This window comes from Anthonomus grandis, chromosome 1 (assembly GCF_022605725.1).
Source record: "Anthonomus grandis grandis chromosome 1, icAntGran1.3, whole genome shotgun sequence".
Taxonomy (NCBI): Eukaryota; Metazoa; Arthropoda; class Insecta; order Coleoptera; family Curculionidae; genus Anthonomus; species Anthonomus grandis.
Window position 1 is genome coordinate 33,812,897 of NC_065546.1, and position 27,544 is coordinate 33,840,440.

At 32.3% G+C, this 27,544-nt stretch overlaps 2 protein-coding genes across 4 annotated transcripts in view; one reads left to right on the plus strand and one right to left on the minus strand.

Moving 5' to 3' along the window:
- Positions 1–6,875, plus strand: part of LOC126734689 (DDB1- and CUL4-associated factor 6-like) — a 35,248-nt gene extending 28,373 nt beyond the window's left edge. The window contains exon 12 of the mRNA XM_050438402.1: positions 973–6,875. Coding sequence (XP_050294359.1) covers positions 973–1,125 — 153 coding nt within the window. The 3' untranslated portion in view covers positions 1,126–6,875. The remainder of the gene's footprint in view (positions 1–972) is intronic.
- Positions 6,876–6,926: 51 nt separating this feature from the next.
- On the minus strand, positions 6,927–25,605 carry LOC126734786 (S-adenosylmethionine decarboxylase proenzyme). 3 transcript variants are annotated; one of them, XM_050438514.1, is made up of 8 exons: positions 25,152–25,602; positions 24,826–24,912; positions 14,616–14,817; positions 11,805–12,038; positions 10,668–10,760; positions 10,505–10,525; positions 10,287–10,442; positions 6,927–8,212 (listed from the first exon to the last, which is right to left on the minus strand). In XM_050438514.1, the coding sequence occupies exons 1-8, from the start codon at positions 25,385–25,387 to the stop codon at positions 8,072–8,074; spliced, it is 1,170 nt and encodes a 389-aa protein (XP_050294471.1). In that variant the 5' UTR covers positions 25,388–25,602; the 3' UTR covers positions 6,927–8,071. The 3 variants fall into 3 exon arrangements, with proteins under 3 accessions (XP_050294471.1, XP_050294482.1, XP_050294489.1); XM_050438525.1 differs by lacking the exon at positions 10,505–10,525 and having other exon boundaries at positions 25,152–25,601; XM_050438532.1 differs by lacking the exon at positions 6,927–8,212 and having other exon boundaries at positions 10,341–10,442; positions 10,505–10,613; positions 25,152–25,605.
- Between the last annotated feature and the right edge of the window lie 1,939 nt (positions 25,606–27,544).

Here is a 27,544-nt window from a genome sequence, read left to right on the forward strand (position 1 = left end):
GCAAAAAAAATATAATTTTACTGGTACTGCCGAGACAAGTAGCCAATATAATACAGAATGTCCATTTACAGTATGTACTTGCCTAGATTTTCTGGCGAGGAGGGGCTCATGCAATGAGATGTTTTTTATCTGTTTTGGTTACCAAAATCTATACACATAAAAAAATTTTGAACCTAACCTAACTACCACACAACAAGTTTTCGGGCTACACAGCTGCAGCTACATAAGCAAAAACGTGTAAAAACAAAATATTATACTGTGTCCTAGTTATTTATTGTGTGCACTACTTTTCAATGTTAGTTTTCTATTATCACCACCAACTCCAGATTGAAACTGGCCAAAACCATATGTAAATACAATTTCCAAAAAAAAAATGAGCCCCTACTACTTATTTTTCACCTCTAAAACTTACCGAACACAGGTGCACTTTATTGGGACACAAACCACGTCTGATTGTCTAACCTTATGTATGTAGATTTTGTCTGCACTTGCAGTCTTGGCGCCAAAAGATCAGTTGACTGTCAACACATGCGCAGGTTACATATATGCATACTTTACGCTTCGTGGGACGATTCTCAGTATTATTGTAGTATTTAGTGGGACACAACAGATCTTTCTAAACCTTAGTACACGCTAATAACGACTGCAATTGAAGACTTGTCCTCTGGGGACGATCAAATTGCGTCTTCATATGCAGGCGTGTCCCTGCACGTCTGTCTGCATATGTAGACGTGTCCGTGAATGGGTTAAGGCAAATAGTCCTGTACTGGAAACGCTATAATGCCAAAAGAAACTAGTTCTTAATTAAAAAAAAAAACTGTAATTTTTCTGTAGTAATTCAGCTTGCGGTTGCACGAAAACTAATTTTCTAAGCCTTTAAGTACCAAAATATTATTTAGAATATATCAGATAAATTAGTTTATGATAGTAAAAACTTTCACCTCAAAAACCAAACAATTTAATCAATTTCAGCTCATAAATAGAAACGCTATAATGCTTGAAGAAACTAGGGATACAATAACCGTACCTGCAGCTTTCATGATACGGATGCTGGCCTGTTTAAATCAAATTAGACGCGGAGTGAGAAACCGAACCAGACGATTTAGCATCGAGGAAGAAACTTAAATAAACGTTTTTAGTCTTTTTTTATAACATTAGCTACGTATTTTTTACTTTAGAAACGAATATAAGAATATTATTGCAATAATAGGGATGTTCAAATATAAGTATATTAATACAGATTTTTATGCTCAAGGCTTAAATATACAGAGTGTCTGGGAGGTAGAACTTAAAATTCAATACTCCCAAGAATAAAGAAAGGAATTAAGTGAGAACGAAATTCTGACGTTTCATCCTTTTGACACCCTGTATACAGTAGTGCCCATAAATATAGCAACTTTTTAAAGTATCAAATTGAAAGAGTAATATTACATTATTTATTGAATATTGTAGTTATTTATAGTAAATATCTTATGCCTTATTTTACAATCAACATAATCGCATCTTCTTGATCAGATTTAAGCCGCAAACCATTCGTGTTATTATCGTCTTACAAGCCAGTGATAAGTTTGGACTTGTTTTTTATCGTTGTCGTGTTCAATTTTTTTTATCAAAGACATATTACATCAATATATGGTAACAATTTGTTATTTAATATGATAGGGTACGTATCGTACTCAAATATTATTGATGGAGAGGCCCTATTCCAGAACCTAAGAAACGTCCCCATATTATGGAACCTTCACTGTTTCACAGTAGGTTCCATACATCGTTTGTTCAGCCCTGGCCCTACAGGACGTCTGTAAACTTCGATTGTTAAAAACGATCCTTTTTTATTGGACATATGGTTTTTTTTCTGGCCTTCGTCTATGATAGACCATTACCTACTAATCTCCTTATACATCTTGTAGCAAGACCCATTTTTTCCAGACTACCTTTAAATTAAAATCACCGTTAGAAAGGATTTTTCTTTGGACATCTGTATGATGTACTTATTAGGTCCTTGGCGTTTTACTAATATTATTAATAAGCATTTTTTTATTTAAGCAAAATTAAATTAAATACCATTATTTATATAAGGAAAATTATAATGATCAAAAGGCTCTTCTTGTTTAGCTTCTGTCTCTCGAGAGAGGAGCTCGAATAAAACTAAGAAATTTCATTTGGTACAACATCATATGCTGGTTACCATTAAAAATGGAAAACAAGTTACCTCTTTAAGGTTATGTGAAATGTGTTTCCGCCATCTAATACCACAAATATAACGAATACAAGAGTTTTGGATGTGTAGCACTTTTCATAGCATCCAAATGTCGACCATAAACCGTGTCAGCAAAATCAAAAAGTCACCACAATTAAATTTTTGTTTTCAAGTAGCATCTCTGCGGAAAAAGATATTTAAGAGCCAAATAGCCTTTTTTATGCATCTCGTTAGGTGTTCATTAAATTTAAAGTCTAGAGTAAGGGCGACAAATATGGAATACTTTTTTTTAAACGGCAAAATTATAAGAACTTTTTATTTTTTTAACACAAAAATATTAAAAGTAATTAAAAAACATGTTATATTAAGCTATTATAACTTGTATTTGTAAAAAATTAAAACGTTTTAAAAATCGTAATAAAAAAACTAAAATATTAATATTTCCCTTTTTTAAAAATAGGGTCACAAATATGGAATACTTAGAAAACTAAATACTAAATCTATTGGCAGAAATCGCAAATATGAATGCCAGATACATATGAGGTACATTGCAAATGACACCATGAGTTGCAGGATTTGCACTGTATCCACTGTTTCTCGGATTTTTTGCTTTCCAAAAACTTTCCACCACAAAACAAGCACTCATCTGAGTCATCATCTGTCACAAAGTCTTCTTCAGAAGAGCTACTTGATTTTTCTGAACTGTATCCCAAATTTTTTGTCTTACGCTTAGCTTGACTTCTTGATGAGATGACTGTTGACGTGCTAGGAGTATCGGAATCAGTCAACTTGAAGTTTTTGAAGAAACTGAAACAGATGCTTTTGCGGATGATTCCAATTCTGTTTTGTAAGGTGACGCAGTTATTACGGCAGCTTTCCCTGCTTTTCGTCCTTGGTTGCTGGTTTTTTTACAAATGATTGGGACAGGCGAGACCATCTCAGAAGTTACAATATTTGTTGGTGGCGTCGGATTTTCAGTATCTTGAGGTACTGGAAGAGGGACAACAGCATCAACTTCATCTTTTTCGATAGTTTCGGAGGCAAGAAAGTCAGATTCACGAAAGACATTTGGATTAAGGGGAAAAATTCCGGTGGCTTTAAAACCATTAACAGCAATCGCACCACGCTGAGCTTTTAAATAAGCCTTGCCGAAAATTTCCATCACATCAAAAGCAGTTACTGGTCTGGCATTTTGTCGTACCCACGTTCTTATCTCCTCACTGTAATGAGCTTTGAATGGTCCCATAAAAGATTGGTCAAGGGGCTGAAGTTTATGTGTTGAATGTGGCGGTAAGCACACAATCGTAACATTATTTTCTCTGGCCATATTAATGACATCAATATTGCGAGTTATGACCGTCTAATACGAGCATAACTGGAGATTCACGTGTAGGCTTTACTGTCGCTACAAAGTGTTCAAACCATTTTGTAAAAATGTTATTTTGTATCCACCCTGATGGATGACATTCGAACTTTGTCCCAGGTCGAGCCCCCTTTGTAAGCTGCGGGCTTAAGTTTTTTCTGGGGAATATAACTAAGGGTGGAACAAAATTGCCCCCTGCACTCATACAAAATACTACTGTAATTAATGAGCCTCGTTCTGCGGAAATCATGCTACCAATTTGTCGTTTACCTTTACGTGCAATTACTTCTGGTATCTTTGAAGGCACTATAGAGAGACCACTCTCGTCAACATTGAAGACGCGGTCTGCTGAATAGTTATCTTTTTCATATTCATTCGTTAAGATAGTAAAAAATGACTGAACGTTTTCTTTGGAAAAGCCATTAGCTCTAGCAAAAGATGTGCCTGTAGGTCTTCTAAATAATGACAATGTATCTGAGTGCCGTCTCATAAACAGCCTAAGCCAGCCTTTTCCAGCTGTTTCTTTGCCAAAAGGATTTGGCAGATTATTTTTAACAGCAAGCTGATATGCCATATTCCTTATGTCGTTTCTGGTTAAATCAAAATACTTACTTTCCATATGAAGTAAGTACCATAAGTTCATCTTCTAGTTCTTTTGTAAGCACTGTTGGTCGACCTAGTTTTGTTTCAGCAGAGATATCTGGATCTTCGTTTTTCTGACAGTGTCTAAAAAGGGTTGTTCTGGGAACATTGTAAGTTTTGGCTGCCTGCAGGTACCCCATTTTATGTTCCTTAACAGCACAAATTGCTTGTATCATATCATTTTTTTCGTAGCATTTTCTTTTTCGACTACCTTTTGACGCCATACTAAAATAAAAAAAATCACATAGTTCTATTTCATCACATAAAAATTGAGGTTTCTAACGCAGAGTACAAGCACAAGATTTAATAGGTTTACAATGGCCTCTCTTCTGTTTATTACTTTTTTTTGCTTTTTTAGTTACAATAATTGTTATTGATATATTATTTAGTATAAAAGCAAATTTAGAAATGCTTTTATAGCAACAAAATATCACTTTTAGTATTCTTAATGGGATACTAATATGGAATACTATTCCATATTTGTGGCTCAAAAAATTCCATATTAGTGACCCTCATAACCTAATCTTATAATATTTTAAAAAAATATTTTTATGTTAAAAAACAAACTTTCCTTAAATCTATTGTAAACTGTGATGTTTGAACTGTCACAAATGCAGAACAGTTTGAATAAAAAATAAGTATTTTACCGCTAACACACGGAAACAGCAAGATCTGCAAAACTTTTATGATGCCGCAAAAAAAAACGACTGTCCATGGTGAGCCAACAAAACAAACTAGAGACGGACCGATCGAAAAAAAACCTTAGATGAATGCACTTCGACTTTCAACGTGAAATTAATAAAGGACGTTTGCTACTTTTTCTGGTTTACAACTATTCCATATTACTGACCTATTCCATATTTGTCGCCCTTACCGTATATAACTAAACCCAGATTCTTTGAGCAGTTTTTAAAAGAAAGGTCAGAATTGCCAATACTAAAATCTTAGCATTCAACTCAGTTAAAATTGATTGTCTTTCTTTTTTTCACCACAGAACAATAAAGCCACCGGTTTTACAGGGTTTAGGTTTAAAATATGATCCTTTGATACAGTAATTGAAGAACTGAGCTTTATTTTCTAGCTTCTGCAAATCTGCCAACTGTTTTTTAAATAATCTTGTGTATAAATCAGTAGTTTAATAGTAGTAGTATAATATCAGAGACTTAGATCTTATTGGTGACTTCAGAGTCGAAAATTATTAATTTATTTATGAGTTTTGTAAACATTGCCTCTAAAGGATTGTTGAGTTGGAGACAATAAAATGTGCCTTAAGTTTATCCAGGTTTTTTAAATATGGTGGAATGGTTCTATTTTATTTAAGGCATTAAGTTTTCTCCATTATGCCATTTTTCTTTGAATTAAGTGTCTGAAATTTTAAATTGAGTTATGCACTTTTCTCAGCTGTTTATAATACTCTCTGTGTCTATTGGTAAACCAGGATAATGTGCCCGATATAACGATAGCCGATAGCTCGACCGATAGTCCGATGCCTGCAACTGCATCAAAACAATTATTTTTAAATTTCTATAATTTATTGTAGTGTCAGGTGGAACGTCAATTTTAATTAGTATATTACATCAACACTTACTTTTAAGCAAGGACATGGTCAGAAATATTGATATCCTCTACTTCAGTGGTAATTGCAAGATCACTATTAAATAATATTAAATCGATAATACTTTCACTATTCCAAGTAATTCTAATAGGCTCAGAAATATACCGAGTAAGATTAAACGTTTCAAACATATTGTTTTTAGTGCAGAGTACATTTAAAGTTTTTGTTTAAAGTCTTTTATCATTGAAGCGCAACGCTAATTACGCTCCAATTAAAGCACCCAGTCAATCATAGTAACATAAAATACCTGACAGTTAAGTATACATAATATTAAATGAAAAGTCGCAATAAATCCCGGATTTTAATTAGCTGCTCTTTCTCCTTTATCCAAGTAATTTTTTTAACAAATCAGGAATTTGGTTGGACCCTGTTAGAACTGTTTACAATTAACAATAAACACTCGCTTCTTCCTAAAGTCGAATGATAAATTTAATGTCGAATAATGAAATATTACTACTTCAATCGATTATTAAAATAAGAAATGATCGTTTAAACTCACCATAAATAATGAAAAACTAAATTTGAAGAAGTTGCTATAATAATTTACAATTCTGTGTAAGGAATAAATGAACACCTCTATTAGCACTGTCTAGGGCAACTTATTATGTTATTAGTACTGAATTTCATGGTAGTCTGCAAAAATATTTCCTATACTATTATAATACAAGGTGTTATTTAAGCGAGTGGTAAAACTTCAAGGGGTGATATTCCAAAAGATATACTTTTTTTATCAACCTTTGCAGTTCGGCTACAGATTTAAATAATACACCGTATATTTTGTGATCTTGCGCTTTTATTTGTATATTTATTTTAATATAGCCAAACTAGCTGTTTGAGGTTTAAAACGATATTTTCGAGGCTTAATATGACCAAAAAAGCAAAATTAATTTCTCGTTTAGCTAAGTAAGTTTCTTAGTAACATTCGCTTAGTGGATTGTTAAGAACGTTTGGAATAATACATCTTTTTATTTTATTACTGTTGCGCAGAGTGTGATATTTATTTAAACTAAAATATTTGTGTACTTATTATGGAAAAATAAAGGTTGTTATGTCAAGTTTATTTTAATTTACACCTAAAGGAAGTAATAAATAAAACCCAACCAAAATAGATTTAAATATTTGACGTATATTGTTTGATTACTGCTCACCCTTTAATCATCTAATTCTCACAAAATCCTAAGGATTTCGTAATATATCTATTGGTTTTCCCGTACATGACAATTTTCTTAATTTAAGTATTGGCAACATGACAAAAGGGGAATTAAAGTAAGGGTGAGGCCAGTACAGACCCTATTCCCAACATGACTAATTTACTACGTCACAAAAATAGAAATTTGCCTAATAAAATCGACACTATATCATCAAACTATCATCTATTTATTATTTAAAACTGGAATTAATGACCTAAAGGAGCGATATGTGTATATTATAAGAAATATATATGGGTACAGCAAATTTCTACCGATTCAACAACAATGTTGGCAAGGACCTCATTGTCAACCCTGATACGTTTAAAGGCCCCTGGCTTGTAAAATTCGCCACAAATACTTATAAAAACCGCATAATGTTAATAATTGGAAACAAAATGTGGTTTTTTTAAGTACACGTAAGGCCTCCGGACACCTGCCGCGAAAAACTTTTATAAGAAAAAAAACAAATTATAAAAACTTAAATGGTGAACGGTCAAACTCCCCAACTAAGTAACGTGAAACATAGTGCGTGTATTATTTAAAAAAAAAACAACAAACTCGAGAAAAATACAACGAATCGTCTACCTAACCCTCATAGGTTAAAGGAAAACGGGGCGGCCACTATGTCCCACACTACTTAGCGGTACTTTCAGTGAATTTCACGAGATTTTATTGCGCCACCAAGAAAACAGGACCAGATGGGACTCGAAATCCGTAAAAGTGAAAACCGGCGAAAACAGGGTGAAGTAAATGAAGAAAAATGAAAAGGGGCCGAAGGTGTCGCGGAACCGTTTCGCGTTCACCGTCTCGTGTTTCACGTACGAACGAAAAAACTCCTTCGAGAAGATTTTGTACTTGCGTTTACGCAGGCTGCGCAGGAACGCGTGATAAAACGTGAAAACCGACTTGTCGGAGGCGATGTGCGACGCGATCTCCGCGTACAGGCTGGAAATGGTGCGACGGAAACGTTTGGGGCGGAAGAAGAGGGACGGGGTAGCGGGAAGGGATAAAGGATGGTGGGTGGGGCAAGTTACGCCAGGGCGTAACTGCTCCCGACACCCTCAGCTGGGGAATTTGGTGTAGAACGCGTAGATCAGGTCGTAGTTTTTGAAGCTGATTTGTTGTACGTCACGTCTGCTCCATTTGTTGTTGATTTGGTTTAGGCAGAGCAGATCTTTGGAAGTATCCTTTACTGCCGTCACCTGAAATAACGTATGCATAAATTATGAGAAAGTTCAGTAACGGTTTATGTTGGTTGAGATAAATATGAGTTAAAACACTTGACGATTTTTCCAAGGCGTCTTTGAAGGCTGGAAAGATCTTAAACCTTTAAGAAACGTTAGAATATATACTTGAAAAATCAGAAAATTAAACATTCCTTCACCAACATCAACTCACCCCTTCGGTGGATTTTTCAAAAGAAAGGTCAAAGAAAGTTCAACTTTGAAATATTTTTCCTGAAAAGCTATTTTAGGATTGAGATTTGATACTTGTCCACATACTTCCTTTTTCCCAATTTTTCAGGAAAACAACAGACATTTCTGGGAATTCATGAGTTATGACCCTAATTTTGTTTGAAGTCAATTAACTAATTTTTCAGAAAAAAAAACACAGGAATCCACAGATTTTTACCAGAAATTCGTTAGGAACCAAGCATTAAAAATTTCTAATTTTTCTTGCTTTTGAGGAACCATACCTCAGAATTTGAAACACTTCCCAAAATGAATCTTAAAGTTTTACACTGTATAGAAACATTAGAATAATCAATTCAAATTTATTGATTTCCACACGTCTTTTCTCACACAAAAATCCAAGAATCCATGGAAAATGTACAAATTTTTAGTTTTTATGTAAAAATTCCCGGTTTCCCTGTTTTTAGAGAAGATATGGCTCTTATGTCAGAATCTAGCTAATTTACAATTTTTCCAATGGTACCAAACGAAACGTTTTTTTTTTAATTTTCCTAGGACCGAAGTTGAACCTTCCTATACAATTCACACCAATATCAATTTATCATTAGAAATCCAGAAAGTTTAAATCTAGGTCCTAGGATCATTTCCAAGTAAAAATTGCAGAGTAGAAAATTTCTTTGACCACAAACACACACACATCCCTAATTTTTTCAAAAGAAATCGAAGAATCCATCGGAGATTTGCTACGATTCTAATCTACGCATTACTAAAAAAAATCTAATTTTCTCTTAGAAATGTAAACAAATATTAGACCCTTAGCAAATTAAAATACTATATTAATCATTAGTATATTCTCATAATCAATATGGAATTTTGAGTTGGGGTGAAGCATATGCAGTACGTCTAAAAAAGGCTGGAAAGCCAAAAACGTTTTTTTTAAATAATGTTTAATATGGAAAGACAATACTCCAGCGATTTATTACATGAGGAGAGTGGTGTGTTTAGATATTCATCAAATATTCTGCTTAAAGACGCTAAAAAGGCAACACAAGAATAGAACCGAACTACAAAACATTGCACACGACCTCAATATGAGAGATAAAAAAACAAGACAAACAAAATTGATAGGGCATTTTAAAAAAAATTGTCAAAGATCTAAAGAGCTTTTAGGACCCTACGTATACCGCTTTATACCAACGAACTTACGGAATATTTTATATGTTTCATCATTTAAAAGAAGTTTAAAGAAGAAGGCTTCAATTTATAGGTGTCAGTAGATTTTTTTTTGTTTTTCAATGACAAAGTTCTCAAGTTAAACCTTCTTTTACACACTTCCAGAACCAATTTATCATTACTAAATATAGACCCTAGGGTTGTTTTCCAGGGCAAAATTCCAAAGTTGAACATTGTGGGAGCACACCATTCCTTCAGCAATTTTTCAAAAGAAATTCTGGAATCCAACAGAGATTTGCAAACTTTAATTAATCTATGCAATATTCAAAAATTTTCCATTTTTGTATAAAATTCCCAATTTCCTGATCTTTGAAGGGTCATATCTCAGAACTTGGAAAAGAAACAAATTTCCCGATTACATGAAAGGAATAAAAAGGTTTTATGTTATGAAAAACATTTAAAGCTTGAACCCTTTTTGACCACTTCATTCGTCAATTTCTTAAAGAAAATTCAGGAATTTAAAACCTGTTTCTACCTCTTCAAAACATGAATAAGAAAAATTTTAAGATAAATATGCCCTTGAAAAACCAATATGACCTCACTTATATCTATTTAAAAAAAATATATAACCAGCTATATAAACAATTTGATGTGAATTAAATCTGGAATTCTAAGTAGCCAATGAACCTACCTGGTTAGTAAAGACGGTCACCGTAAACTTTCCGGGCATAAAAGTATCCAAGACTTTGCCAATTATCTCTTTATAGTTGCTCGCGGGCACGTTAGTCTCAAAACTGACGTAAGAAAACTCCGGTTCCGGAGTTATATGTATAGTCATGTAGCAGCCCTGGAAATAAAAAGACCGTTTTTTAATATTTGATATAATTTGTTAATAATGTGGCTACTCACTTCAGGTACGTCATAACAAACCTAATGTTAGGCGTGAAAATAACAGAAATAGATTTATCTTTGCATATATGGCATTTAAATTTAGATGTCTCGTGCACAGATAAACTCTCTGACCTCGGAAAAAATATATAATAAAAAATGCAGATAAGTATTGAATACTTACGTTCTTGGATACACCATTCATGGAATAACCGCATGGCTCGAATAAGAAATCATCGATTGTCATGTTTGGGATAATTTTGTCAATTCCGGCTTTCTGAAATGGAAAATTAACATAATAAGCCACTATATAATTAAAACCATTGTAATATAATTATTTATATTATTACACCAATTTTATTTGTTATGACTTTCCTAATAAAATGCCGCAAAGTTAATTGGGGAAAACACCATAAAAAATGTATGATGAAAACATTAATATTCCCGCATTATGTTATGATTTTATCTGAAAATTGCTTGGAGACCACAACTCTTATGCAACCCACTTATGTTAAAGTACCACACTGTAATTACATCTCAAGTGAGTACTTATTGCGTAAAAAACAATATTCAGGGTGCCCCAGTAGTATCACTTGAGAAAATAGGCCGCATATAATTTTTTTAAGCATATAAAGTTTTTCAAGAAGACTTTTTGTATCAGAAATTGCACATAAATTAAAGGTTTCTGATAGTTCTTATGATAGTCTCTTTTAACTTCAGCAACCTATAGACCTACGACTTGTCCCCAAATGAATGAGAAGATGTTAGATTATATAGATATGTTAGAATAAACATTCAAAAGTTATTGGTTTTCCGGGAAAAAAACCAAGTTGGACTTTTTTGACCATCTTCAACCCTCTCTTAAGTAGTTTTTCAGGAAAAAATTAAGGTTTAGTCAATTCTTAATTACACCTATCTGAAGGGTATAGCAGGGCCTTATTTTCCCTATTTATCAATGAAATAAACTACCATTTGAACTGCCTTGAATGGATGACTTTAAATAATTATTTTGAATTTTACTTTAAAGGTCCATGAATACAAGAAGCATCCCAAAAACATCCAAGATATTGATTCACAAATATCACTGAATCCCAAGAAAAAATTTAAAATGACATAAGAATAGAATGACAATTAAAACCTGTCTTCCAATGCTCAGAATCATATGGAATATAATTACAAATGCCTGTAATAAAATTGAAAATGACACCCAGTTCTTGAAATCTTTTCACTATGCCAATATTTCTAACTGCATCTCAGTCAGACATAGCCCCTCTCACTTAACAACAATTTCAGAATCCAGAATAATTCTATGTAGACTTACTTTAGTGGCCTCAGTAGCATTGAGACACTCCTCTTTAGTAAAAATCGCCATAATTTCAGGATCTAAATCGGTCATGAGAATTTCCAGGGTCTCGTCGGACTCGGAGGCGGACAGCACCGTGGAGCGTCTACGTTGTGGCAGGGGGTTAAGGGTGTACAAATACCAGCAATCCCTATTTACTGCGCCCAAACAGTAGGCCACCCCATCTGGGAATAAAGTGTCTAGTAGGGCCACCTGGAATTAAGTTTGACGCTGTTTATTTATTAATCGTTTTTCAGCTCTCAGAGGTTTAAACATCCCTCTGTATATGACTTTATTAAATGGATTTTTAGATAAGAATATGTTATCAGTATAACCGATTTTTTTTGTTTAATATTTGCCTTAAATTATCAGTTATTTTCTTAATGATTTTTATGCTTCCATTTGTTTTAATCTTTTATCTTGGACTTTGACTTAACCTTTCTTGTGATTAGTAAACGTGTCGCCCAGATACTACTTATCGAGGCGAATATCGATTATCTAAGGCTTCTAGAATGATTAAGACAGAGCAATTAGATTAGACTGTCTTTAAGTATACCCTGGGAAAAAAAATGTGCTTGATAAGATTTTTTTTTCATTGTGACTAGTAAAATATTACTCTTGAAACGTCTGGAATAATAACAAAAATCCAAGTAAAGTAATTTTAAATACTAAGACATATTGAATGACGCCATAATTGATGACGCCAGGTGCGTGGACTAGAATGTAAAATATGTTGAACATTATAGGAAATAACTTATAAGTCCAAGAACGCCAGAGAAAGTTAAAATGATTTCAGTTAACAGAAAACAAAGTAGAAAATGACTTTAAATGCATGAAAGAAATAAATCATGACATCAAATGCCTGGAAGCAAAGGCTGCATGCAATTGTCTAGAATAAAATGGGAAATGACTTGAAATGTCTGCAATATAAATGACTAAAATGTTTGGAATGATATGGAAAATAGTAAAAAAATAACAATGTCAGATTGTAAGACTAAATATATTTGAGCGGTTTACCTTGTTTGCTGATGATGCAACAGTTTTGTGAAGCAATGTAGATGAGAAAAAACTATTTGAAAAGATTAATGATGATCTATGTGCAAGATGGTGTGACTCGGATAAACTATATCTTAATATTTTAAAAATAAACATGATATTTAAATGTAACAAAGGGCAATTTTTTCTGGAAAATTAAATGTTAAAAGACTCTACACTAAGCAAATTCTTAGGTTTACAAATAGAAAATAGGCAAAAATTTGAGTCACATATAAAACCTAAATAAAAATCATCAAATTGTTTTGCTTTAAGAACTATTTCAAATGACTTAGATAAAAATATATCAAGACGGGCATATTTTGCATTAATAGAATCCCACTTACGTTATGGTATATGTTTTTTGGGCTCTTGCGCTAAACCGTTAAGGCATACAGTATTTATCATGCAAAAAAAACTATAAGATACAGGAGTAAAGCATAACCACAAGATTCATGTAAACCACTTTATTGCAAACAAAATTCTAACACTGCCATCTTTATTTATATTGAAGACTACTATCTCGTTAATTCATAAGAAGTATAGTAATACTCTGATTCAAAATCATGTACATATACCACCAGACAAACCTATAAGCTATTATTACCAGTTCCCAGGACTTCCCAGGTGCTTGACTCTTTTGTTTACCATGGACGAAAACTTTTTACCCATTTACCAAGTAAAATCAGAAAGATGTATGAAGAAAAGGAATTTAAGAGGGAAGTAAAAAGATTACTTATTGCGAGAGCCTATTATGACTTTCAGGAATATTGTAATGACTAATACCATTGAAAGATATGTATATGTTCTATTCAAATTTTTACTTTTTTGATGTGGGTATGTAACATTTTAGTTTAGGCATTTTGTTGTTGATGTATGACTGCAAGTATTTGTAATTTTTTGTATTAATTATTTAAAAAAAAATTATGACTGTTTTAACACCATTATGTGTTATGTTTTTTAAGTCAAGACAGTTTTAATTTGATCATTTTAATTGATAAATATTTTTTTAGCTTTGTTTAAAACAATTTTGTTGGAAACAATAAAGCAGTTTTTTTATTTGATTTGAAATTATATTTATTTAACTGCCTACAACAGCCTAGCAGAAATAAAAGAAGGATTGAAAGCCCCTTTAATAACATGGCTGATCTCGGGACGAATTTAAAGTTCTTCTACTGCCCAGAAGAAATCAAAGAAGTTGTTCAGAGAGTTGCCTATTTTGCAAATTCCATTAATCAAACCGTCCATTATACAGTGCATTTTTTTTATCTCGGGTCATAGGGTTTTACGTGTAATAATTTCAACCCCATGTTAGAACCTGTTCTATTTAATCGATAGGATTGAAACTTGGAACAAGTGAAGTTTAAGTTAACCGACTTTAAAAAATCTTATTATTTTGCAAAAAAATTTGCGAGAAACCTATTTTTTGAGGAAATTATTTTGTGTCACTGTCAGATATTTGTCTACCTGCTTTGAAGTGTAAAGGTAATGAAGGGTACGAGGTGCAGAAAAAGCAAACTTTTTCATCAGAAAAACGTATTTTAAATAGGTTTCTCGCAAATTTTTTTGCAAAATAATGGGATTTTTTAAAGTCTGTTAAACTTCACTTGTTCCAAGTTTCAATCCTATCGATTAAATAGAACAGGTTCTAACATAGGCTTGAAAATATTACACGTAAAACCCTATGACCCGAGATAAAAAAAATGCACTGTAGGTAATCATCTAGATAATTTACATGGTAGGCCAAGCGATACTTGCCTCTTGATCAAAATGTTTATGAGGGGTCACTTGTAAATCAGGTCTCTTGTAGTTCTTTCGAGAGTAAAACAGATCTTCGACTTCGGTGAATCCCGCGTATTGTTGGACCAGCAACAGCAATGGTTGGAGACACAGTAGCGGGGTGGTGGTCCCGCAGGTTTTCAATATGAAACGCCGCTTTGAGACGAACATGGAACTCTCGCTGAAAAATGGAAAACATTATCTTTTTTATAATTACTATTTAATTAATACTTATTCAAAATTCATTGTTATTGCTTTTGCTGGAGATACGTAGGAGGAGGCAAAACAGTGTGCTCAAAGAGGAAATGGGAATGTTAAGGGTGGACATGTAAAGTTAAGGGCTATCTTTGAAAATCTTTAAGTTTTCCTATTATTGAACAGAATGACCTGAATAGGCTAAATGATTGGTGTGTCAACAATATCTTATTCTTAAACATAAAGAAATGTAATTATATTAGTTTTCACAAAAGAAGTAAAAAAGTTGTAACATCATACAATATAGAGGGAAGCCCTGTTCAGTATTCTGATACAATCAAGGATCTTGGCATTTATTTTGACGATCATTTAAATTTTAATATGCACATAAATAATATAGTGGTTAGGTCCTCCAGGGTTCTGGGTTTTGTTCTGCGTAACTGTAGAGAGCTATCAGTTGGTTTGGTGGTTTCTTTGTTAGAGTATGGCTCAATGATATGGTCCCCCTATTACATGAACATCTGGCCCTTGAAAGGATTCAGAATAAGTTTTTGAGATTTTGTATATTTAAATTAAATTTGGAAATACCAAACGATCATATTTATGATGGTGCACGGAATGCAGTGCTGGCTATGACAACATTGAGAGAAAGACGTATTCGTAGTGATTTAACCTTTGTATTTAAAAATCTAATTTTAAATCATTTGCTTCTTAATGGTCTGATTGTATGCCCCGACCTTCTCGGTAGAATTAGCTTCAATGTCCCCTCAAGACGCTTGAGACGAAACCGACTATTTGCTTTGCCTTTTCACAGTACCAACTATGCCACTCACTCCCCTATCGAAAGAACCTTAAATATTATCAACCATGAGGATATTGAAGTTGTGGGCATTGGCTTGTCTAGTTTTAGGAATTAAATTAGAGAGATTGTGTAAAGTCAAAGTCAAAAATAGCTTTATTGTTACGTAACATCATGTGTTGTTATATAAAAGCATTATATAAAACCTTAAAGATAGTTGACAACATAATCTTTTACAAAAATATAAACATTTTAACAATTCTTACATACATAGAATATAGAACACACCCAAAGAAAGGGTAGTAAGAATTCACATTACGCTGCGCAAAACTCTTCACTGTCAAAAAATTATATTTAAAAACTCGTCTAGAGAATAAAATGCTTTAGCAAGCAAAAGTTTCTTTATATTTTTCCTAAAACGTTTTTCACAATTTATTAGCCTTATATAAAGGGGTAGGTGGTTAAAAAGCCTTCTGCCCCCGTACATAAAAGAGGACTTAATCTGCTCACTTTTTGGGATAGGCAGAGGTAAAGAGAAGGTTGTTCGGAGATTGTAACCCGAGAAGGGGGGCCAAGCTGATGGCGATATTTTTTGTGGATAAGACAAACAGTCTCTAAAATAAAAAGGCATGGCAATGTCAGGACAGAGTGTTTTAAAAATAATGGCCTACAGGGGCTACGAAAGGGAGCTGCACACGTGTAGCGTATGGCTCTTTTTTGCAAAATAAATAGAGAGCTGAACAAATACTGAGAGCACACACCCCAAAACACAATACCGTATCTCAGATGAGACTCAATAAGAGCATGGTAGGCAATTTTGGCCACATCAAGTTCCAGAGAATGTGTTATTACTCTAATAGCATAACAGTTGGATGATAACTTCCCTATTAAAGAGGAGATATGATTTTCAAATTTTAATTGCTTATCAATCATCAGGCCCAAAAATGTGCATGTTTCAGAAGGACTTATTGTTTCATTTTGCAAAGTGACAGTTCCAAGGTTACATTTAAAAGTTAAAATATTAGTTTTAGAAATATTAAAAGTTAATCTATTAGATTCACACCATAACTTTACAAGAATTAAATCTTCATCAATGATATTCCTTAATCTCTTGGTGTCAGTGTTATGCCAAAGTAATGTTGTATCATCCGCAAAGATAGTAAATTTGCCCCTAATTGGAATTTGAGAGATATCATTGACATATAGCAGGAACAATATTGGTCCAAGAACAGAACCCTGGGGATTCAGTTCTAAACTCTTCTGTTGATTTTATGTTGGTTTGCCTGTAAAAACATATTTGTATTTTAGTTATTTTAAGTTATGGTTAGGTGTAACTATTGAACTTTGTAATATTTATTTTTTTTTGTAATGGGATTGATCCCGTCTATTAAATAAATAAATATTATTATTTATTTTTACTTTCATTATCAGTATAATGAAAGTAATATTTAAATGCGCATCCTTCCGTGCTAGTGTAGCTATCTGAGACGTTGGTACGTAAAACAACACTAGCTAGTGTAAGTGGGTCCGTGATACTACTGCAACCCAGAGTGTTGCGACACCTGCGACTATTTGTAGACTGTGTAATTGACCAGTACATCAGCATGTTGTTTTGTGGGGTGTTTGCAAGCACTATCTCATCAAAATGATTTCTAATGCTGGACATCATGTTTTCTTCTACCTGGATTAGAGAACAACTCTTAAACAAGGTCTACTGATGTTTATAATTTGAAGGTTGTTAGTCTTATTGGTAATTTTATGGTATTGTGTACAGGTGCTATAAACCTGAAATGGCCTTACCATCGTCATGGTACCATCTCATATCAATGATTTCGAATCCTGACGGAAGCAAACCATCTATCAGTCTGTCTTCTTACATGTTCAAAACATACACCACAAGTTAATGTAAGTACATTTACCGTTTTGCTACTGTTAAAAGTTTACTGTTTTAATACATACTGACAAGATGTTGGACATCTATTAAAATCAAATAGAAATAACTGGAATATGCTTTCTCAAGAATTTAGGCCCTGACACTTGATGTATACAAATTAAAAACCTAACTACATTGCGTTTTCATAGACTAGAATAAATCGACCATTGTTTTCATACTTAGATATTTAAAATCTATCAGATAAAATTCATAAAGCATCAAATATAAAGTACTGGGGAATTATTATATACAGTAATTTGAGAAGGTATTTACATACTGCACATAAAAACGAAAATTTTTAGCTTGCAAGAGTGATTGTGTACACGTAGATAAATAGTAAGACAATAATAAAATGCGAAAAGCGATTTGTATAACGTGTATATATTTTTCTATTAGCAAAGCGCTTTCGGCGAACAAATAGCCATCATCAGTGCTACGTCCCAATTTAAAAATTAACAATATTTATACAATTTGAAAGTTTAGACAAAGAAGACAATAACCATCATTCAAAAGACTCTACATATACAGAGACAGAACGGTCAAATATAATAAAATTATGTGTTTAAAATGTCATAACATAATTTTATTAATTGTTCTGTCTCTGTATATATTTATATATATATCTCTTCTTGCATTTTATTATTGTCTACTAAAATGTCTAGTTTACAAATTTTACGCCATTAGAAATATTTTAAACGGAAATATGCGTATAACCATTTACCAAAGTTTACTAAAATCAATACTAAGATATGGAATATTACTCTGGGGCATTATGTATTACAATTCTTTAAGTCTTCTTCAGATAATGCAAAATAAAATACTAAAAATAATCCTTAAAAAACCATATTTATACCCTAATCAAGAAATTTATAATGAAACTTAAATAAATAAATTTAAGAAGTTTATTCTGTATAACTATTTGTTGTTTCTATTTTTTTGTTGATTTGCATGAAAAATCAAGAAAAAAATAGATATTATCCAATAAATCATAGCCAAAACACTAGATTTAATGACAATAAACAACTAATTCTTTCCATATGCTATAGTGACTTCAAAAAGAGATCCGTTAAATTTGTAGGGCCAAAACTATACAATTTATTACCTAGCCACATCAGATACATAAAAAATAAAACATTTACTAGAATAATGAAGCACTATATAGTGAACAATTTTAATAAGTGTAACTGATTGTAACCTAATATATTGTAGTTGCCTTTATCAGGTTAAATATTTTATTATCTTACTATTTGTATTTTAAAAAATTATTTAGAAGAAACTCCCATTAAATTCTTTAAACTAAGTTGAACAAAAAAAAGAAAATAGTACTCTTTTTTTTATATCTTCCCACACAGCTGCTTGCATCTAGAGGAATATAACTACATAATTCGGATTCTACTATTAATAATTATTCAATTCTAACTGTGTGACTATGTTTTAATAAATTAATGTTCAATTTACTACTAGGAATAAATTGTTTAATACATTTGTGCACTCATTCTATAAACGATAAACCAAAGCTTATCTTAAAAGGTTATTTAGATATTAAAGCTTTTTTAGGAATGCATGCTTTCATGCTTTATCTTTATTATTAAATGCATTATATAAAAATATGCATAGAATGAGTAATCTTACTTATGCATGGATAAGCTAAAAAAAACTGTAAAATAAGCATATTTAATAAGATGTCTGCATCACTAAGGGCCCAATTGACGCACACATCTTATTAAATACTTAAAACTGTTATGGGTAATAAACCGAATCAGCTGCCGTGCTTTATATAGTGGCCGGAAGTTATAATATAACAAAAATAAAACGCTATAGCAGTCAAACCCAATTGAAATCCGCGGTTAAATTTAGATGACTGATATAATAATTTTGCAGAGGTAACAGTTATCTGTTGAGTTCTTTTAGATAATGATGATGCTTTGACAAATGGTCAGGTCAAGTCTAGTTTTAAAAATAGCCCAACCCAAACAAAAAAAAAACAAAATATTTTGGCAATGGTGAATTGAATGACGATGGTTATTGAATTTTTGGGAAATTTGTGGTTTTGCCTCAACATCATTATTTCTAGCAAGGAAATATTAAGAGTAATAAACACTGTCAAGAGTCTTGAGAAAGGGATAATAAATAGTTTTATGTTCAGTCATTTTATATAGGTATATACTGGGAGCACCATTTGAATCATAATTTTTTAGAGTAACAGTCCTGTTTCTCTAGTATGTTTATCTTAAAAACTTTATGGCCTCCATAAAATGTTCCAATGTCAACATATGCATATATTCATATATTACCCAAAACCAACAAAAACCAAAAATAAATCACAAAATTTAAAATTCCAAACTCTAAATCCCAACGATAAAACGCAACTTTCGAAAGCCAGAGAAGTTCGAGGTCAAGTTCAAGTGTGGAATTTTAAAAAAACCTCATCTTTTTTTGTTTCTAAGGGCATTATATGATGCGCACAATTCAAATTAATTGCCTTAAGTGACCATTTGAAGAGGTGTCATGGCCACCATTCTCAGGGTCAGTTATGTAAATCAATAAAATCTAAAAATAACTTTTTTTAATTATCACAGATCTGGCGAATAAATGTTATGGTTAATATACATGCGGTGCATTTTCTAATCTGGATTTTCCTTGAAAAAAATCTGTCTTTGATTCAGGTGAGATTCTACCCTAATATTGATTTGGCTGCAGCAGCCATCCTGGCTTGTCTGTTTGGCACGTTTTTCGGGCTTTTACGTCACAAAAGCTTTTTAAGGGAAACAAATTTTAATTTGGTATTTGCCATGGAAGTAAATGAGAGCTAATAATCATAAAATAATAATATAATAAAAAAGAGATAGTATGGGTTAATGTTACTCTTATCATTATTTATTATTAAATAGGGTATATTTAATAATATAACAGAAGATAATTTATTTTTATATGGTAATTTAATGGAATCTATTTGAATATTTACAATAAAGTACAGACGGTATGTATTTATAGGATAAAAAATTCAAGGACATCAAATAATGGAAATTAAAATTATCATAGAATTATTGCAACTACCAGTTTCTTCCTTGGTAGTCAAGAACAACATCTTTATATAATCTTGAGGATGACCAAAACCAAAACATGAAACAATAAATAGAAATTTGAAGTAGTTTTATTAACCTGAATTTGAACTGTTGATTTGCAATGGGATTTTTGGGGCAAAAAAGTAAATCTCTCCATTTACAAATTTGATTTATTGTTATATGTATTCCCTGTCTACTTCAGACAATATTAAAATCCCTTGCCCAGTTTTCCCATACAAATAAAATATTTGTATTATTGCCCAAGTCAATGTAGAAAATTTGGTATGTTATAAACATTAAAATAACTTGTCCAGATTCCTCATAAAGTGAATTTATTTGTTAATGGAGGGTGGTCGTGGTACTACCTGAAACTTTTTACAAGGACTTAAATGGTTTTTCATGTAGCAAGATTCAGGGTTATTTTAGGAATAAACCAATTTTCAATAGCAAATAGATCTGCCCAGGTATATAATTCTTGTAGACTAGATCTTTTATTGCCAGATACTTATCAAACAGCATTTCATCAGAAAAATATTATTTACAATGCTTGTAAGATTTATAATCACTTGTATCATAATATAACAAATGCCTCAAATATATTTATTTTTAAGAAAAGGCTCAAGAATTTCCTGGTTGAGAAAAGCTGCTACTCTCTTGATGAGTTTTTTACTAAAATTTCCAGCAGCACGTTTGTAATGATGGGTAATTTTCTGGAACTAGATAATTAGTTGTTGAAGTTGATAATTATGAGTTGTTAATTGAAACTTATTTATATATAGGTATAGGATGTTGCACCAGCAGGCAGGACATAGGAAATCCCATGTAATTTTTAATAGGGTCACATATTGGCACTCCTAATTATTTTAGTGAAAAAATGTATTAGAATAATTTAAAGAGCACGAAAATCTGCAACCAAAGAAATATCTCCAATTATTTTTGGTTTGTCCGTTTAGGAATAACAGCCAAAAATCTTTACGAAACTTTGTCTTTTTTTTATTGCCTCATATTTACAGGTATGGCAGAATTTATTACCTTAAATGATTTTTCCAAATAGGCCAAAACTAGGAAAATCAACAGATAGTAGAACTGTTACAAAATTTGAGCAAAAGGGCACTGTAGTGAGTAGGAGTACACTGTAGGAGGGCATGACGGGTCCATCAGGAGACCTACAGTATCGGACAAAAATTAAGCGACGCTATAATATTCCTAAAAAACTTTGTGACTGTACCTCATATAATTAGGAACAATTTTGTAGTATCAGTACATAGCTTTGTTAATCATATTTAAACATTCTTTGCCTCTTGTGATGAATAGCAAGAGATTAGTAAATTGTTGTATGTTTTTATGCATTTTTTCATGGACAAAAATAAAGCGACTTGATCGATATTGTTCATACCATTAGTAGATAAACATCGGTTTTGGTCTGTATCAAATCTATATTTTGTTTAAAAATGCCTTGTGGTAAAAGTTTTTCTATTGATCTTAAAGAAAGAATTATTGCATCATATAAGATGGGAACACCACAATACGTAATGAAACAAGAACTAAGGGTTTCAAAATCTGTTGGGTCAAGGACCATTCAGAACTATTGAATTAGAGGAAAAGTAGTTAACCGAAAACAGACGGGTAGACCGAGAAAAACTTCAAAGAAACTGGATAAAAAAATTAAAAGGATCTCCCAGGCAAATCCTTTTCTGTCAGCAAAGCAAATTCTGGCTGAAGCTGGGGGCTCTAATGTTTCCTCTCGAACGATACAGCGCAGACTAGTTGAAGCAGGCTTAAAAGCATGCAAACCTGCCAAAAAACCGCTTCTTAGTAAGAAGAATATTGAAGCATGTCTTCTGTTTGCAGAACAACATGCTCACTGGACACCAGAGCAATGGAAAAAAGTACTTTTTAGTGATGAATCAAAGTTTAATTTGTATAAAAGTGATGGTGTTCAATATGTTGCTGGCTATGAAATTGGACCAATTTACCAAATTGAGGGCATTATGGATAGGTTTAAGTATAAATATATCCTTGAAAATGTCATGCTACCTTATGCGGAATGGAATATGCCACAACGTTTTGTTTTCCAACACGACAATGATCCAAAACATACAGCAAAATGTATGAAAGAATGGTTTAATGAAAATAAAATAGCCATTCTTAAATGGCCAGCCCAATCGCCCGATTCGAAAACCTGTGGGAAATTGTGGATGGGCAACTTAGAAGTAAAACCTATAGTAGTAAAAGTAAAACAAAGAGTACATTTTTGAAGAAATTAAAAATATATGGAAAAATATTGATCAAGATATAATTGATAATTTAATTTCTTCCATGCCTCAAAGGTGATCGCAAATAAAGGCTTGTGGACTAAATATTAAGGGGGCAATCTGATAATGTTTTCTTTTATTTTTATTGTAAGCGTCGCTTAATTTTTGTCATATAGAAATATTTAACTTTTCTTTTTCTTTTTATGATCTTGTTTATACAGATGAATTTTGGTATGTTATGTAATAAATATATGTTTATTAATGAGTGTATTTGTTTTATTGAGTTTTAATTCTTCTTGCATTTTTGCTTTTTTAACAAACTGAAAGAAACTGTATCGTCGCTCTATTTTTGTCTGATACTGTATATGCACAACTGCCTTGGCAGTCCACTGTTTTGACAATTCAATTCAGGGCACTGTAGTAAATAATGGCAAATGTGAGGTAAACAATGAATAAAACAATCATCAAAGGCAAGAAAAGAAAGAAAATGATAGAGACTTGCAGGTTTTTTTACATGTGGAAAAAAATTAAGAAAAAATAAGTACAAGACATCTTGGAGAGATCATGGGCATTGATCATACAACTGCATTTCGGGCTTTAAAAAAATAGAAATATTTCTTGTACAAATATGGAAGGCATCAGGAGCTTAGAGATGGGAATTAATTACGGTGGCAGGAGTTCGGATATGATGGAAAGGGCAAATATGGATAGGGATTTTATAAGAAATATTTGCTTCACAGATAAATGCACTTTTACGTTAAACAGTAAACCTAATGTTTAAAATATTATCAGTATAGGGATAAAGAAAATCATCATACATATGTAACAACACAAACTCAGTATCCACAGAAAGTTAATGTTTGGGCAGGGATTTTTAGACACATTTTAGGACCATTCTTTCTCAATTGAAATTTACATGAAAAATATTATTTAGAACTACTTGAGGAACAAATTTTGCCAAGTTTAAATGATCTTTTCAGGGAAAATTTTAAAAAATAAAATATTCTCATTAATACCATAAAATTATGGTATTAATGAGCCAATTACATGAGGTCTTGCTGTTTGAGAATATTTAAATAATGCTTTCAATGGGAATGTTATTAGCCTGTAACACATAATAAATTGGGCACCAAGGTCTGATGTTTCTCCAAACAATTTTTTTCTGTGGGGCCATTTAAAAAATAAAATTTACAAGGCTAAGAATTATCCAAATCTCGAAGAGCTAAAAAATGTGATTTCCATTGAATGTAACAAAATTTCAGTTTATCGATTAGCAAATGTTAGAAATGAATTTTATGACCATGTGGGCCATTGCTTAGCTTAATAATTTAATTAAAACCACAATTTTAATGACAACTATGGGGTGACAAAAAAGACAAAATTTTCAACAGTAACTTCTAAACAGGCAAACCTACAAAATTAAGTTATGTTGTTGCTTGCAGATTTAGTGCTCTTTAAATTACTGTAATAAATTTCTTCTTTAAAATAATTAGGAGAGCCAATATTTGACTCTATTAAAAATTACATGGGATTTCCTATGTCCCTCCTGGCAATGCAACACCCTGTATATTGATATATTTTAATATTTGTATTTTTTCTTTCTTTAATGGTGAATAATATATGACTTTTTCTTCAGTTAAAGATTTTCTGTATGTATATATGTGCTTTGTACTGAGGAAATAAAGGATATTATTAATCAAATAATAGGTTTTCTCAAAATATTTAAGAAAAATAGGGAAACAGATCCTTGCAATGTGCGGGGCAAAACAAGTTGGATTGCGCCAATAATACTTAAGAATAATATAAGAGATTACTAACACAAAACTAAAGTCCAATCAAACTCAATATTCGAGCAGGCGAGGGTTAAGTCAAATTTCGTATTGAAAATTAAATTTTTCGTTGAATTAAGTTGGTAATAATAATGTAAAGTATAACTTCTTACCTTAAAACGTAGGCATCGATCTGCTCATTTTTGGTAAAACTGATAATCTCGCATCTCACAATCTTTAAGAGAGTCTCCCATTGGGACCTACAATAAGAAAAACAAACAAATAAAATAAAGAAGATTCTGGAACAAGTTGTGCCTGAAAATAAACAGATTAGGAGCAATCAGCTGATCGCGCCAGTCATTATATTATGCCTCGGCTAAAAATAACACCCCGAATATAATCAATAAACCTGGTCCTGGTCACAGTCTAAGTGAAGATAACGCGGAGAAACGAGCAAGAAAAAGAGAATTTAGGTTACCGGCTCTTTTGTTGAACTAACCTCGGTATGCGACGTAAATCGGCGTTTTTCTCGTGCCCGTCGCTGTTGATAAACCAGATTTCCAGGAGTTTTTCGACCCCTTCGAAAAATTGCTCGCCGTCACTCATTGTGTCATCTGTTGCGGGGCCCATAAAACGCGCACCGTCACACGGAATCCCGAATATTATGAAATAGAAATTTTTTTCGCTCCCGCTTTTGTATGGATCCGGAACTATGCGCGCGCACTCCACCATCATCTCGTTTGCGCAGATAACACGAGGAATCTACCGGGTGAATTTTATAATTTATTTTTTGATTTCGGGGCTTATGAACAAATTTTTTCGAACAAAGAAGAAGGAAAACAAGGTGCAGGCAGGGTCGTTTAGCGAAGATGTCTGTGAACAGCCCCATGAAACATCATTCGCCAAAACGGAATTTCGAACGGCGGCCATCTTAGGGTGACTTGACATTAGGAAAATTTGACAGTAGTGATGTTAGTGACACTTTTGACGTTGCTTTTTTTTTTTTATTTATATTTTGGTAAGACGTCGCCCACGAACTTAATAAATATGCCTGGACTGCTAATGCATATGGCCACGATACCCAAAAATGACCACTGCCTGGTGGCCGCCATATTTATAGTGGCTATGTCCTTTTTATGTTGATCTATCAGAATATTTTTATTATTGCCAGCAAAAAATATGTTAAATAATGGTAATAAAAATCATATTTTAGCGAGTAAGCGGCACGAACTTAATAAATATACCTGGACTGCCAATTCAATCAAAAGTAAATGACCACTACTACACGGCCGCCATTTTACGTGATTGTGTCCTTTTAATGTTGGTCACTCTGACAAATTTCAGTTCTGCCATTTGTAGGAAAACAAAACAATTATAGTTTTTGAGAGCTTATCTTTACAAAGGCAAAATAAAAGCTACATTTAGTTAAGAATTTGAGAGACTTGCCTTAGATCTGTGATTTTTCTTGTACTTCTTTAAGAATTTCGTTAAAATTTATGAAAGAAAGTAATCCTCACCTAAAATGAGACAAAGTTTCAATTAACTTGAGATAGATGCACGCACTTTAAAATATTTGTTTTATTATTCTGATAATTTTGAATCTTATAAATCTAAACTTCATTAAACTAAATTAAATCTCATAAATCCTAATACCATGAAAATGATGATCATCATTTAAATTTTTGCTTGTATTTACTTAACAAATTCAGTTAAAAATACTTTTATTTTTTTTCTGTTTTTACTATATGACTTTTACTTTCCTTCTATAATAATTTTATTTATATTATTATAATTTTATCTACTTTTTTCCACATATGGCACACACATGGTACAACCATCTATAAAAATCAAAATATAGATGGTTTTATGAGGGTTTGTAATTAGCAGGGGTTTATATAGTAAAAATAAACAACTTTACATATAATTCATATCATAAACACAGGCAGACAATTCACAAATTTCACAATAATTCGGTTTTGAAAGATAGTGAACTTAATACGTTTAAACAAGGATGGTGATCCATTATCTACGTAATAAATAAGGAGAAAGCTATATCGCCTATTGCAGACGTCCAGACGATAATATACCCAAACGTCGTTTACAATAAATACAAATCGCCAAAAACTAGGCAATCCGCTATACTCACACGTCAAACGTCAGCATTGTCAACTTCATTACCGTTATTTAAAGCCATATTTTAGCGAGTAAGCGGTTTTAAGCGGCTTTAAGCGTCTTTAAGACATCTTATTCGAGCGATCAAGTCATGACGTCACCGTATAAGGCGCTTTAAGCGTTTGTTAGCGGTCTCCTGAGACCGCTAATAAACTCGATATGTCAAAGTCAAAAGCTATACAAACAATAATAAACAATAAATATTTATATCAATTTTTTGATACTTTTTTAGAGTAGAAGCATTATATTTCTTAGTATTAGTTTTATTTATTTTATATATTAACATATATCACTGTATTTTTTGCAAATCTATTCGCTCTTTTGATAATTTATTATTTTCTGCATTTTTATTTGGTTTGGATGTCTTAACTGTCTCATATACAATAATATTAAATAAATTAAAACTAATACTAAGAAATATAATACTTCTACTCTGAAAAAATATCAAAAAATTGATATAAATATCTATTGTTTATTATTGTTTGTATAGCTTCCCTTTGACTTTGACATATCGAGTTTATTAGCGGTCTCGGGAGACCGCTAACAAAGGCTTAAAGCGCCTTATACGGTGACGTCATGACTTGAGCCATATTTTAGCGAGTAAGCGGTTTTAAGCGTCTTTAAGACATCTCATTCGAGCGATCAAGTCATGACGTCACCGTATAAGGCGCTTTGAGCGTTTGTTAGCGGTCTCCCGAGACCGCTAATAAACTCGATATG

Excerpts from the sequence above, each read along its gene's own strand:
- LOC126734786 (XM_050438514.1), bottom strand. The coding sequence starts at position 25,387 with ATGATGGTGGAGTGCGCGCGCATAGTTCCGGATCCATACAAAAGCGGG. Across the intron at positions 14,818-24,825 it reads ATCGATGCCTACGTTTTAAG|CGAGAGTTCCATGTTCGTCT; the intron begins GTAAGAAGTTAT and ends TCCATTTTTCAG. Across the intron at positions 8,213-10,286 it reads TGACCGTCTTTACTAACCAG|GTGACGGCAGTAAAGGATAC; the intron begins GTAGGTTCATTG and ends ACGTTATTTCAG.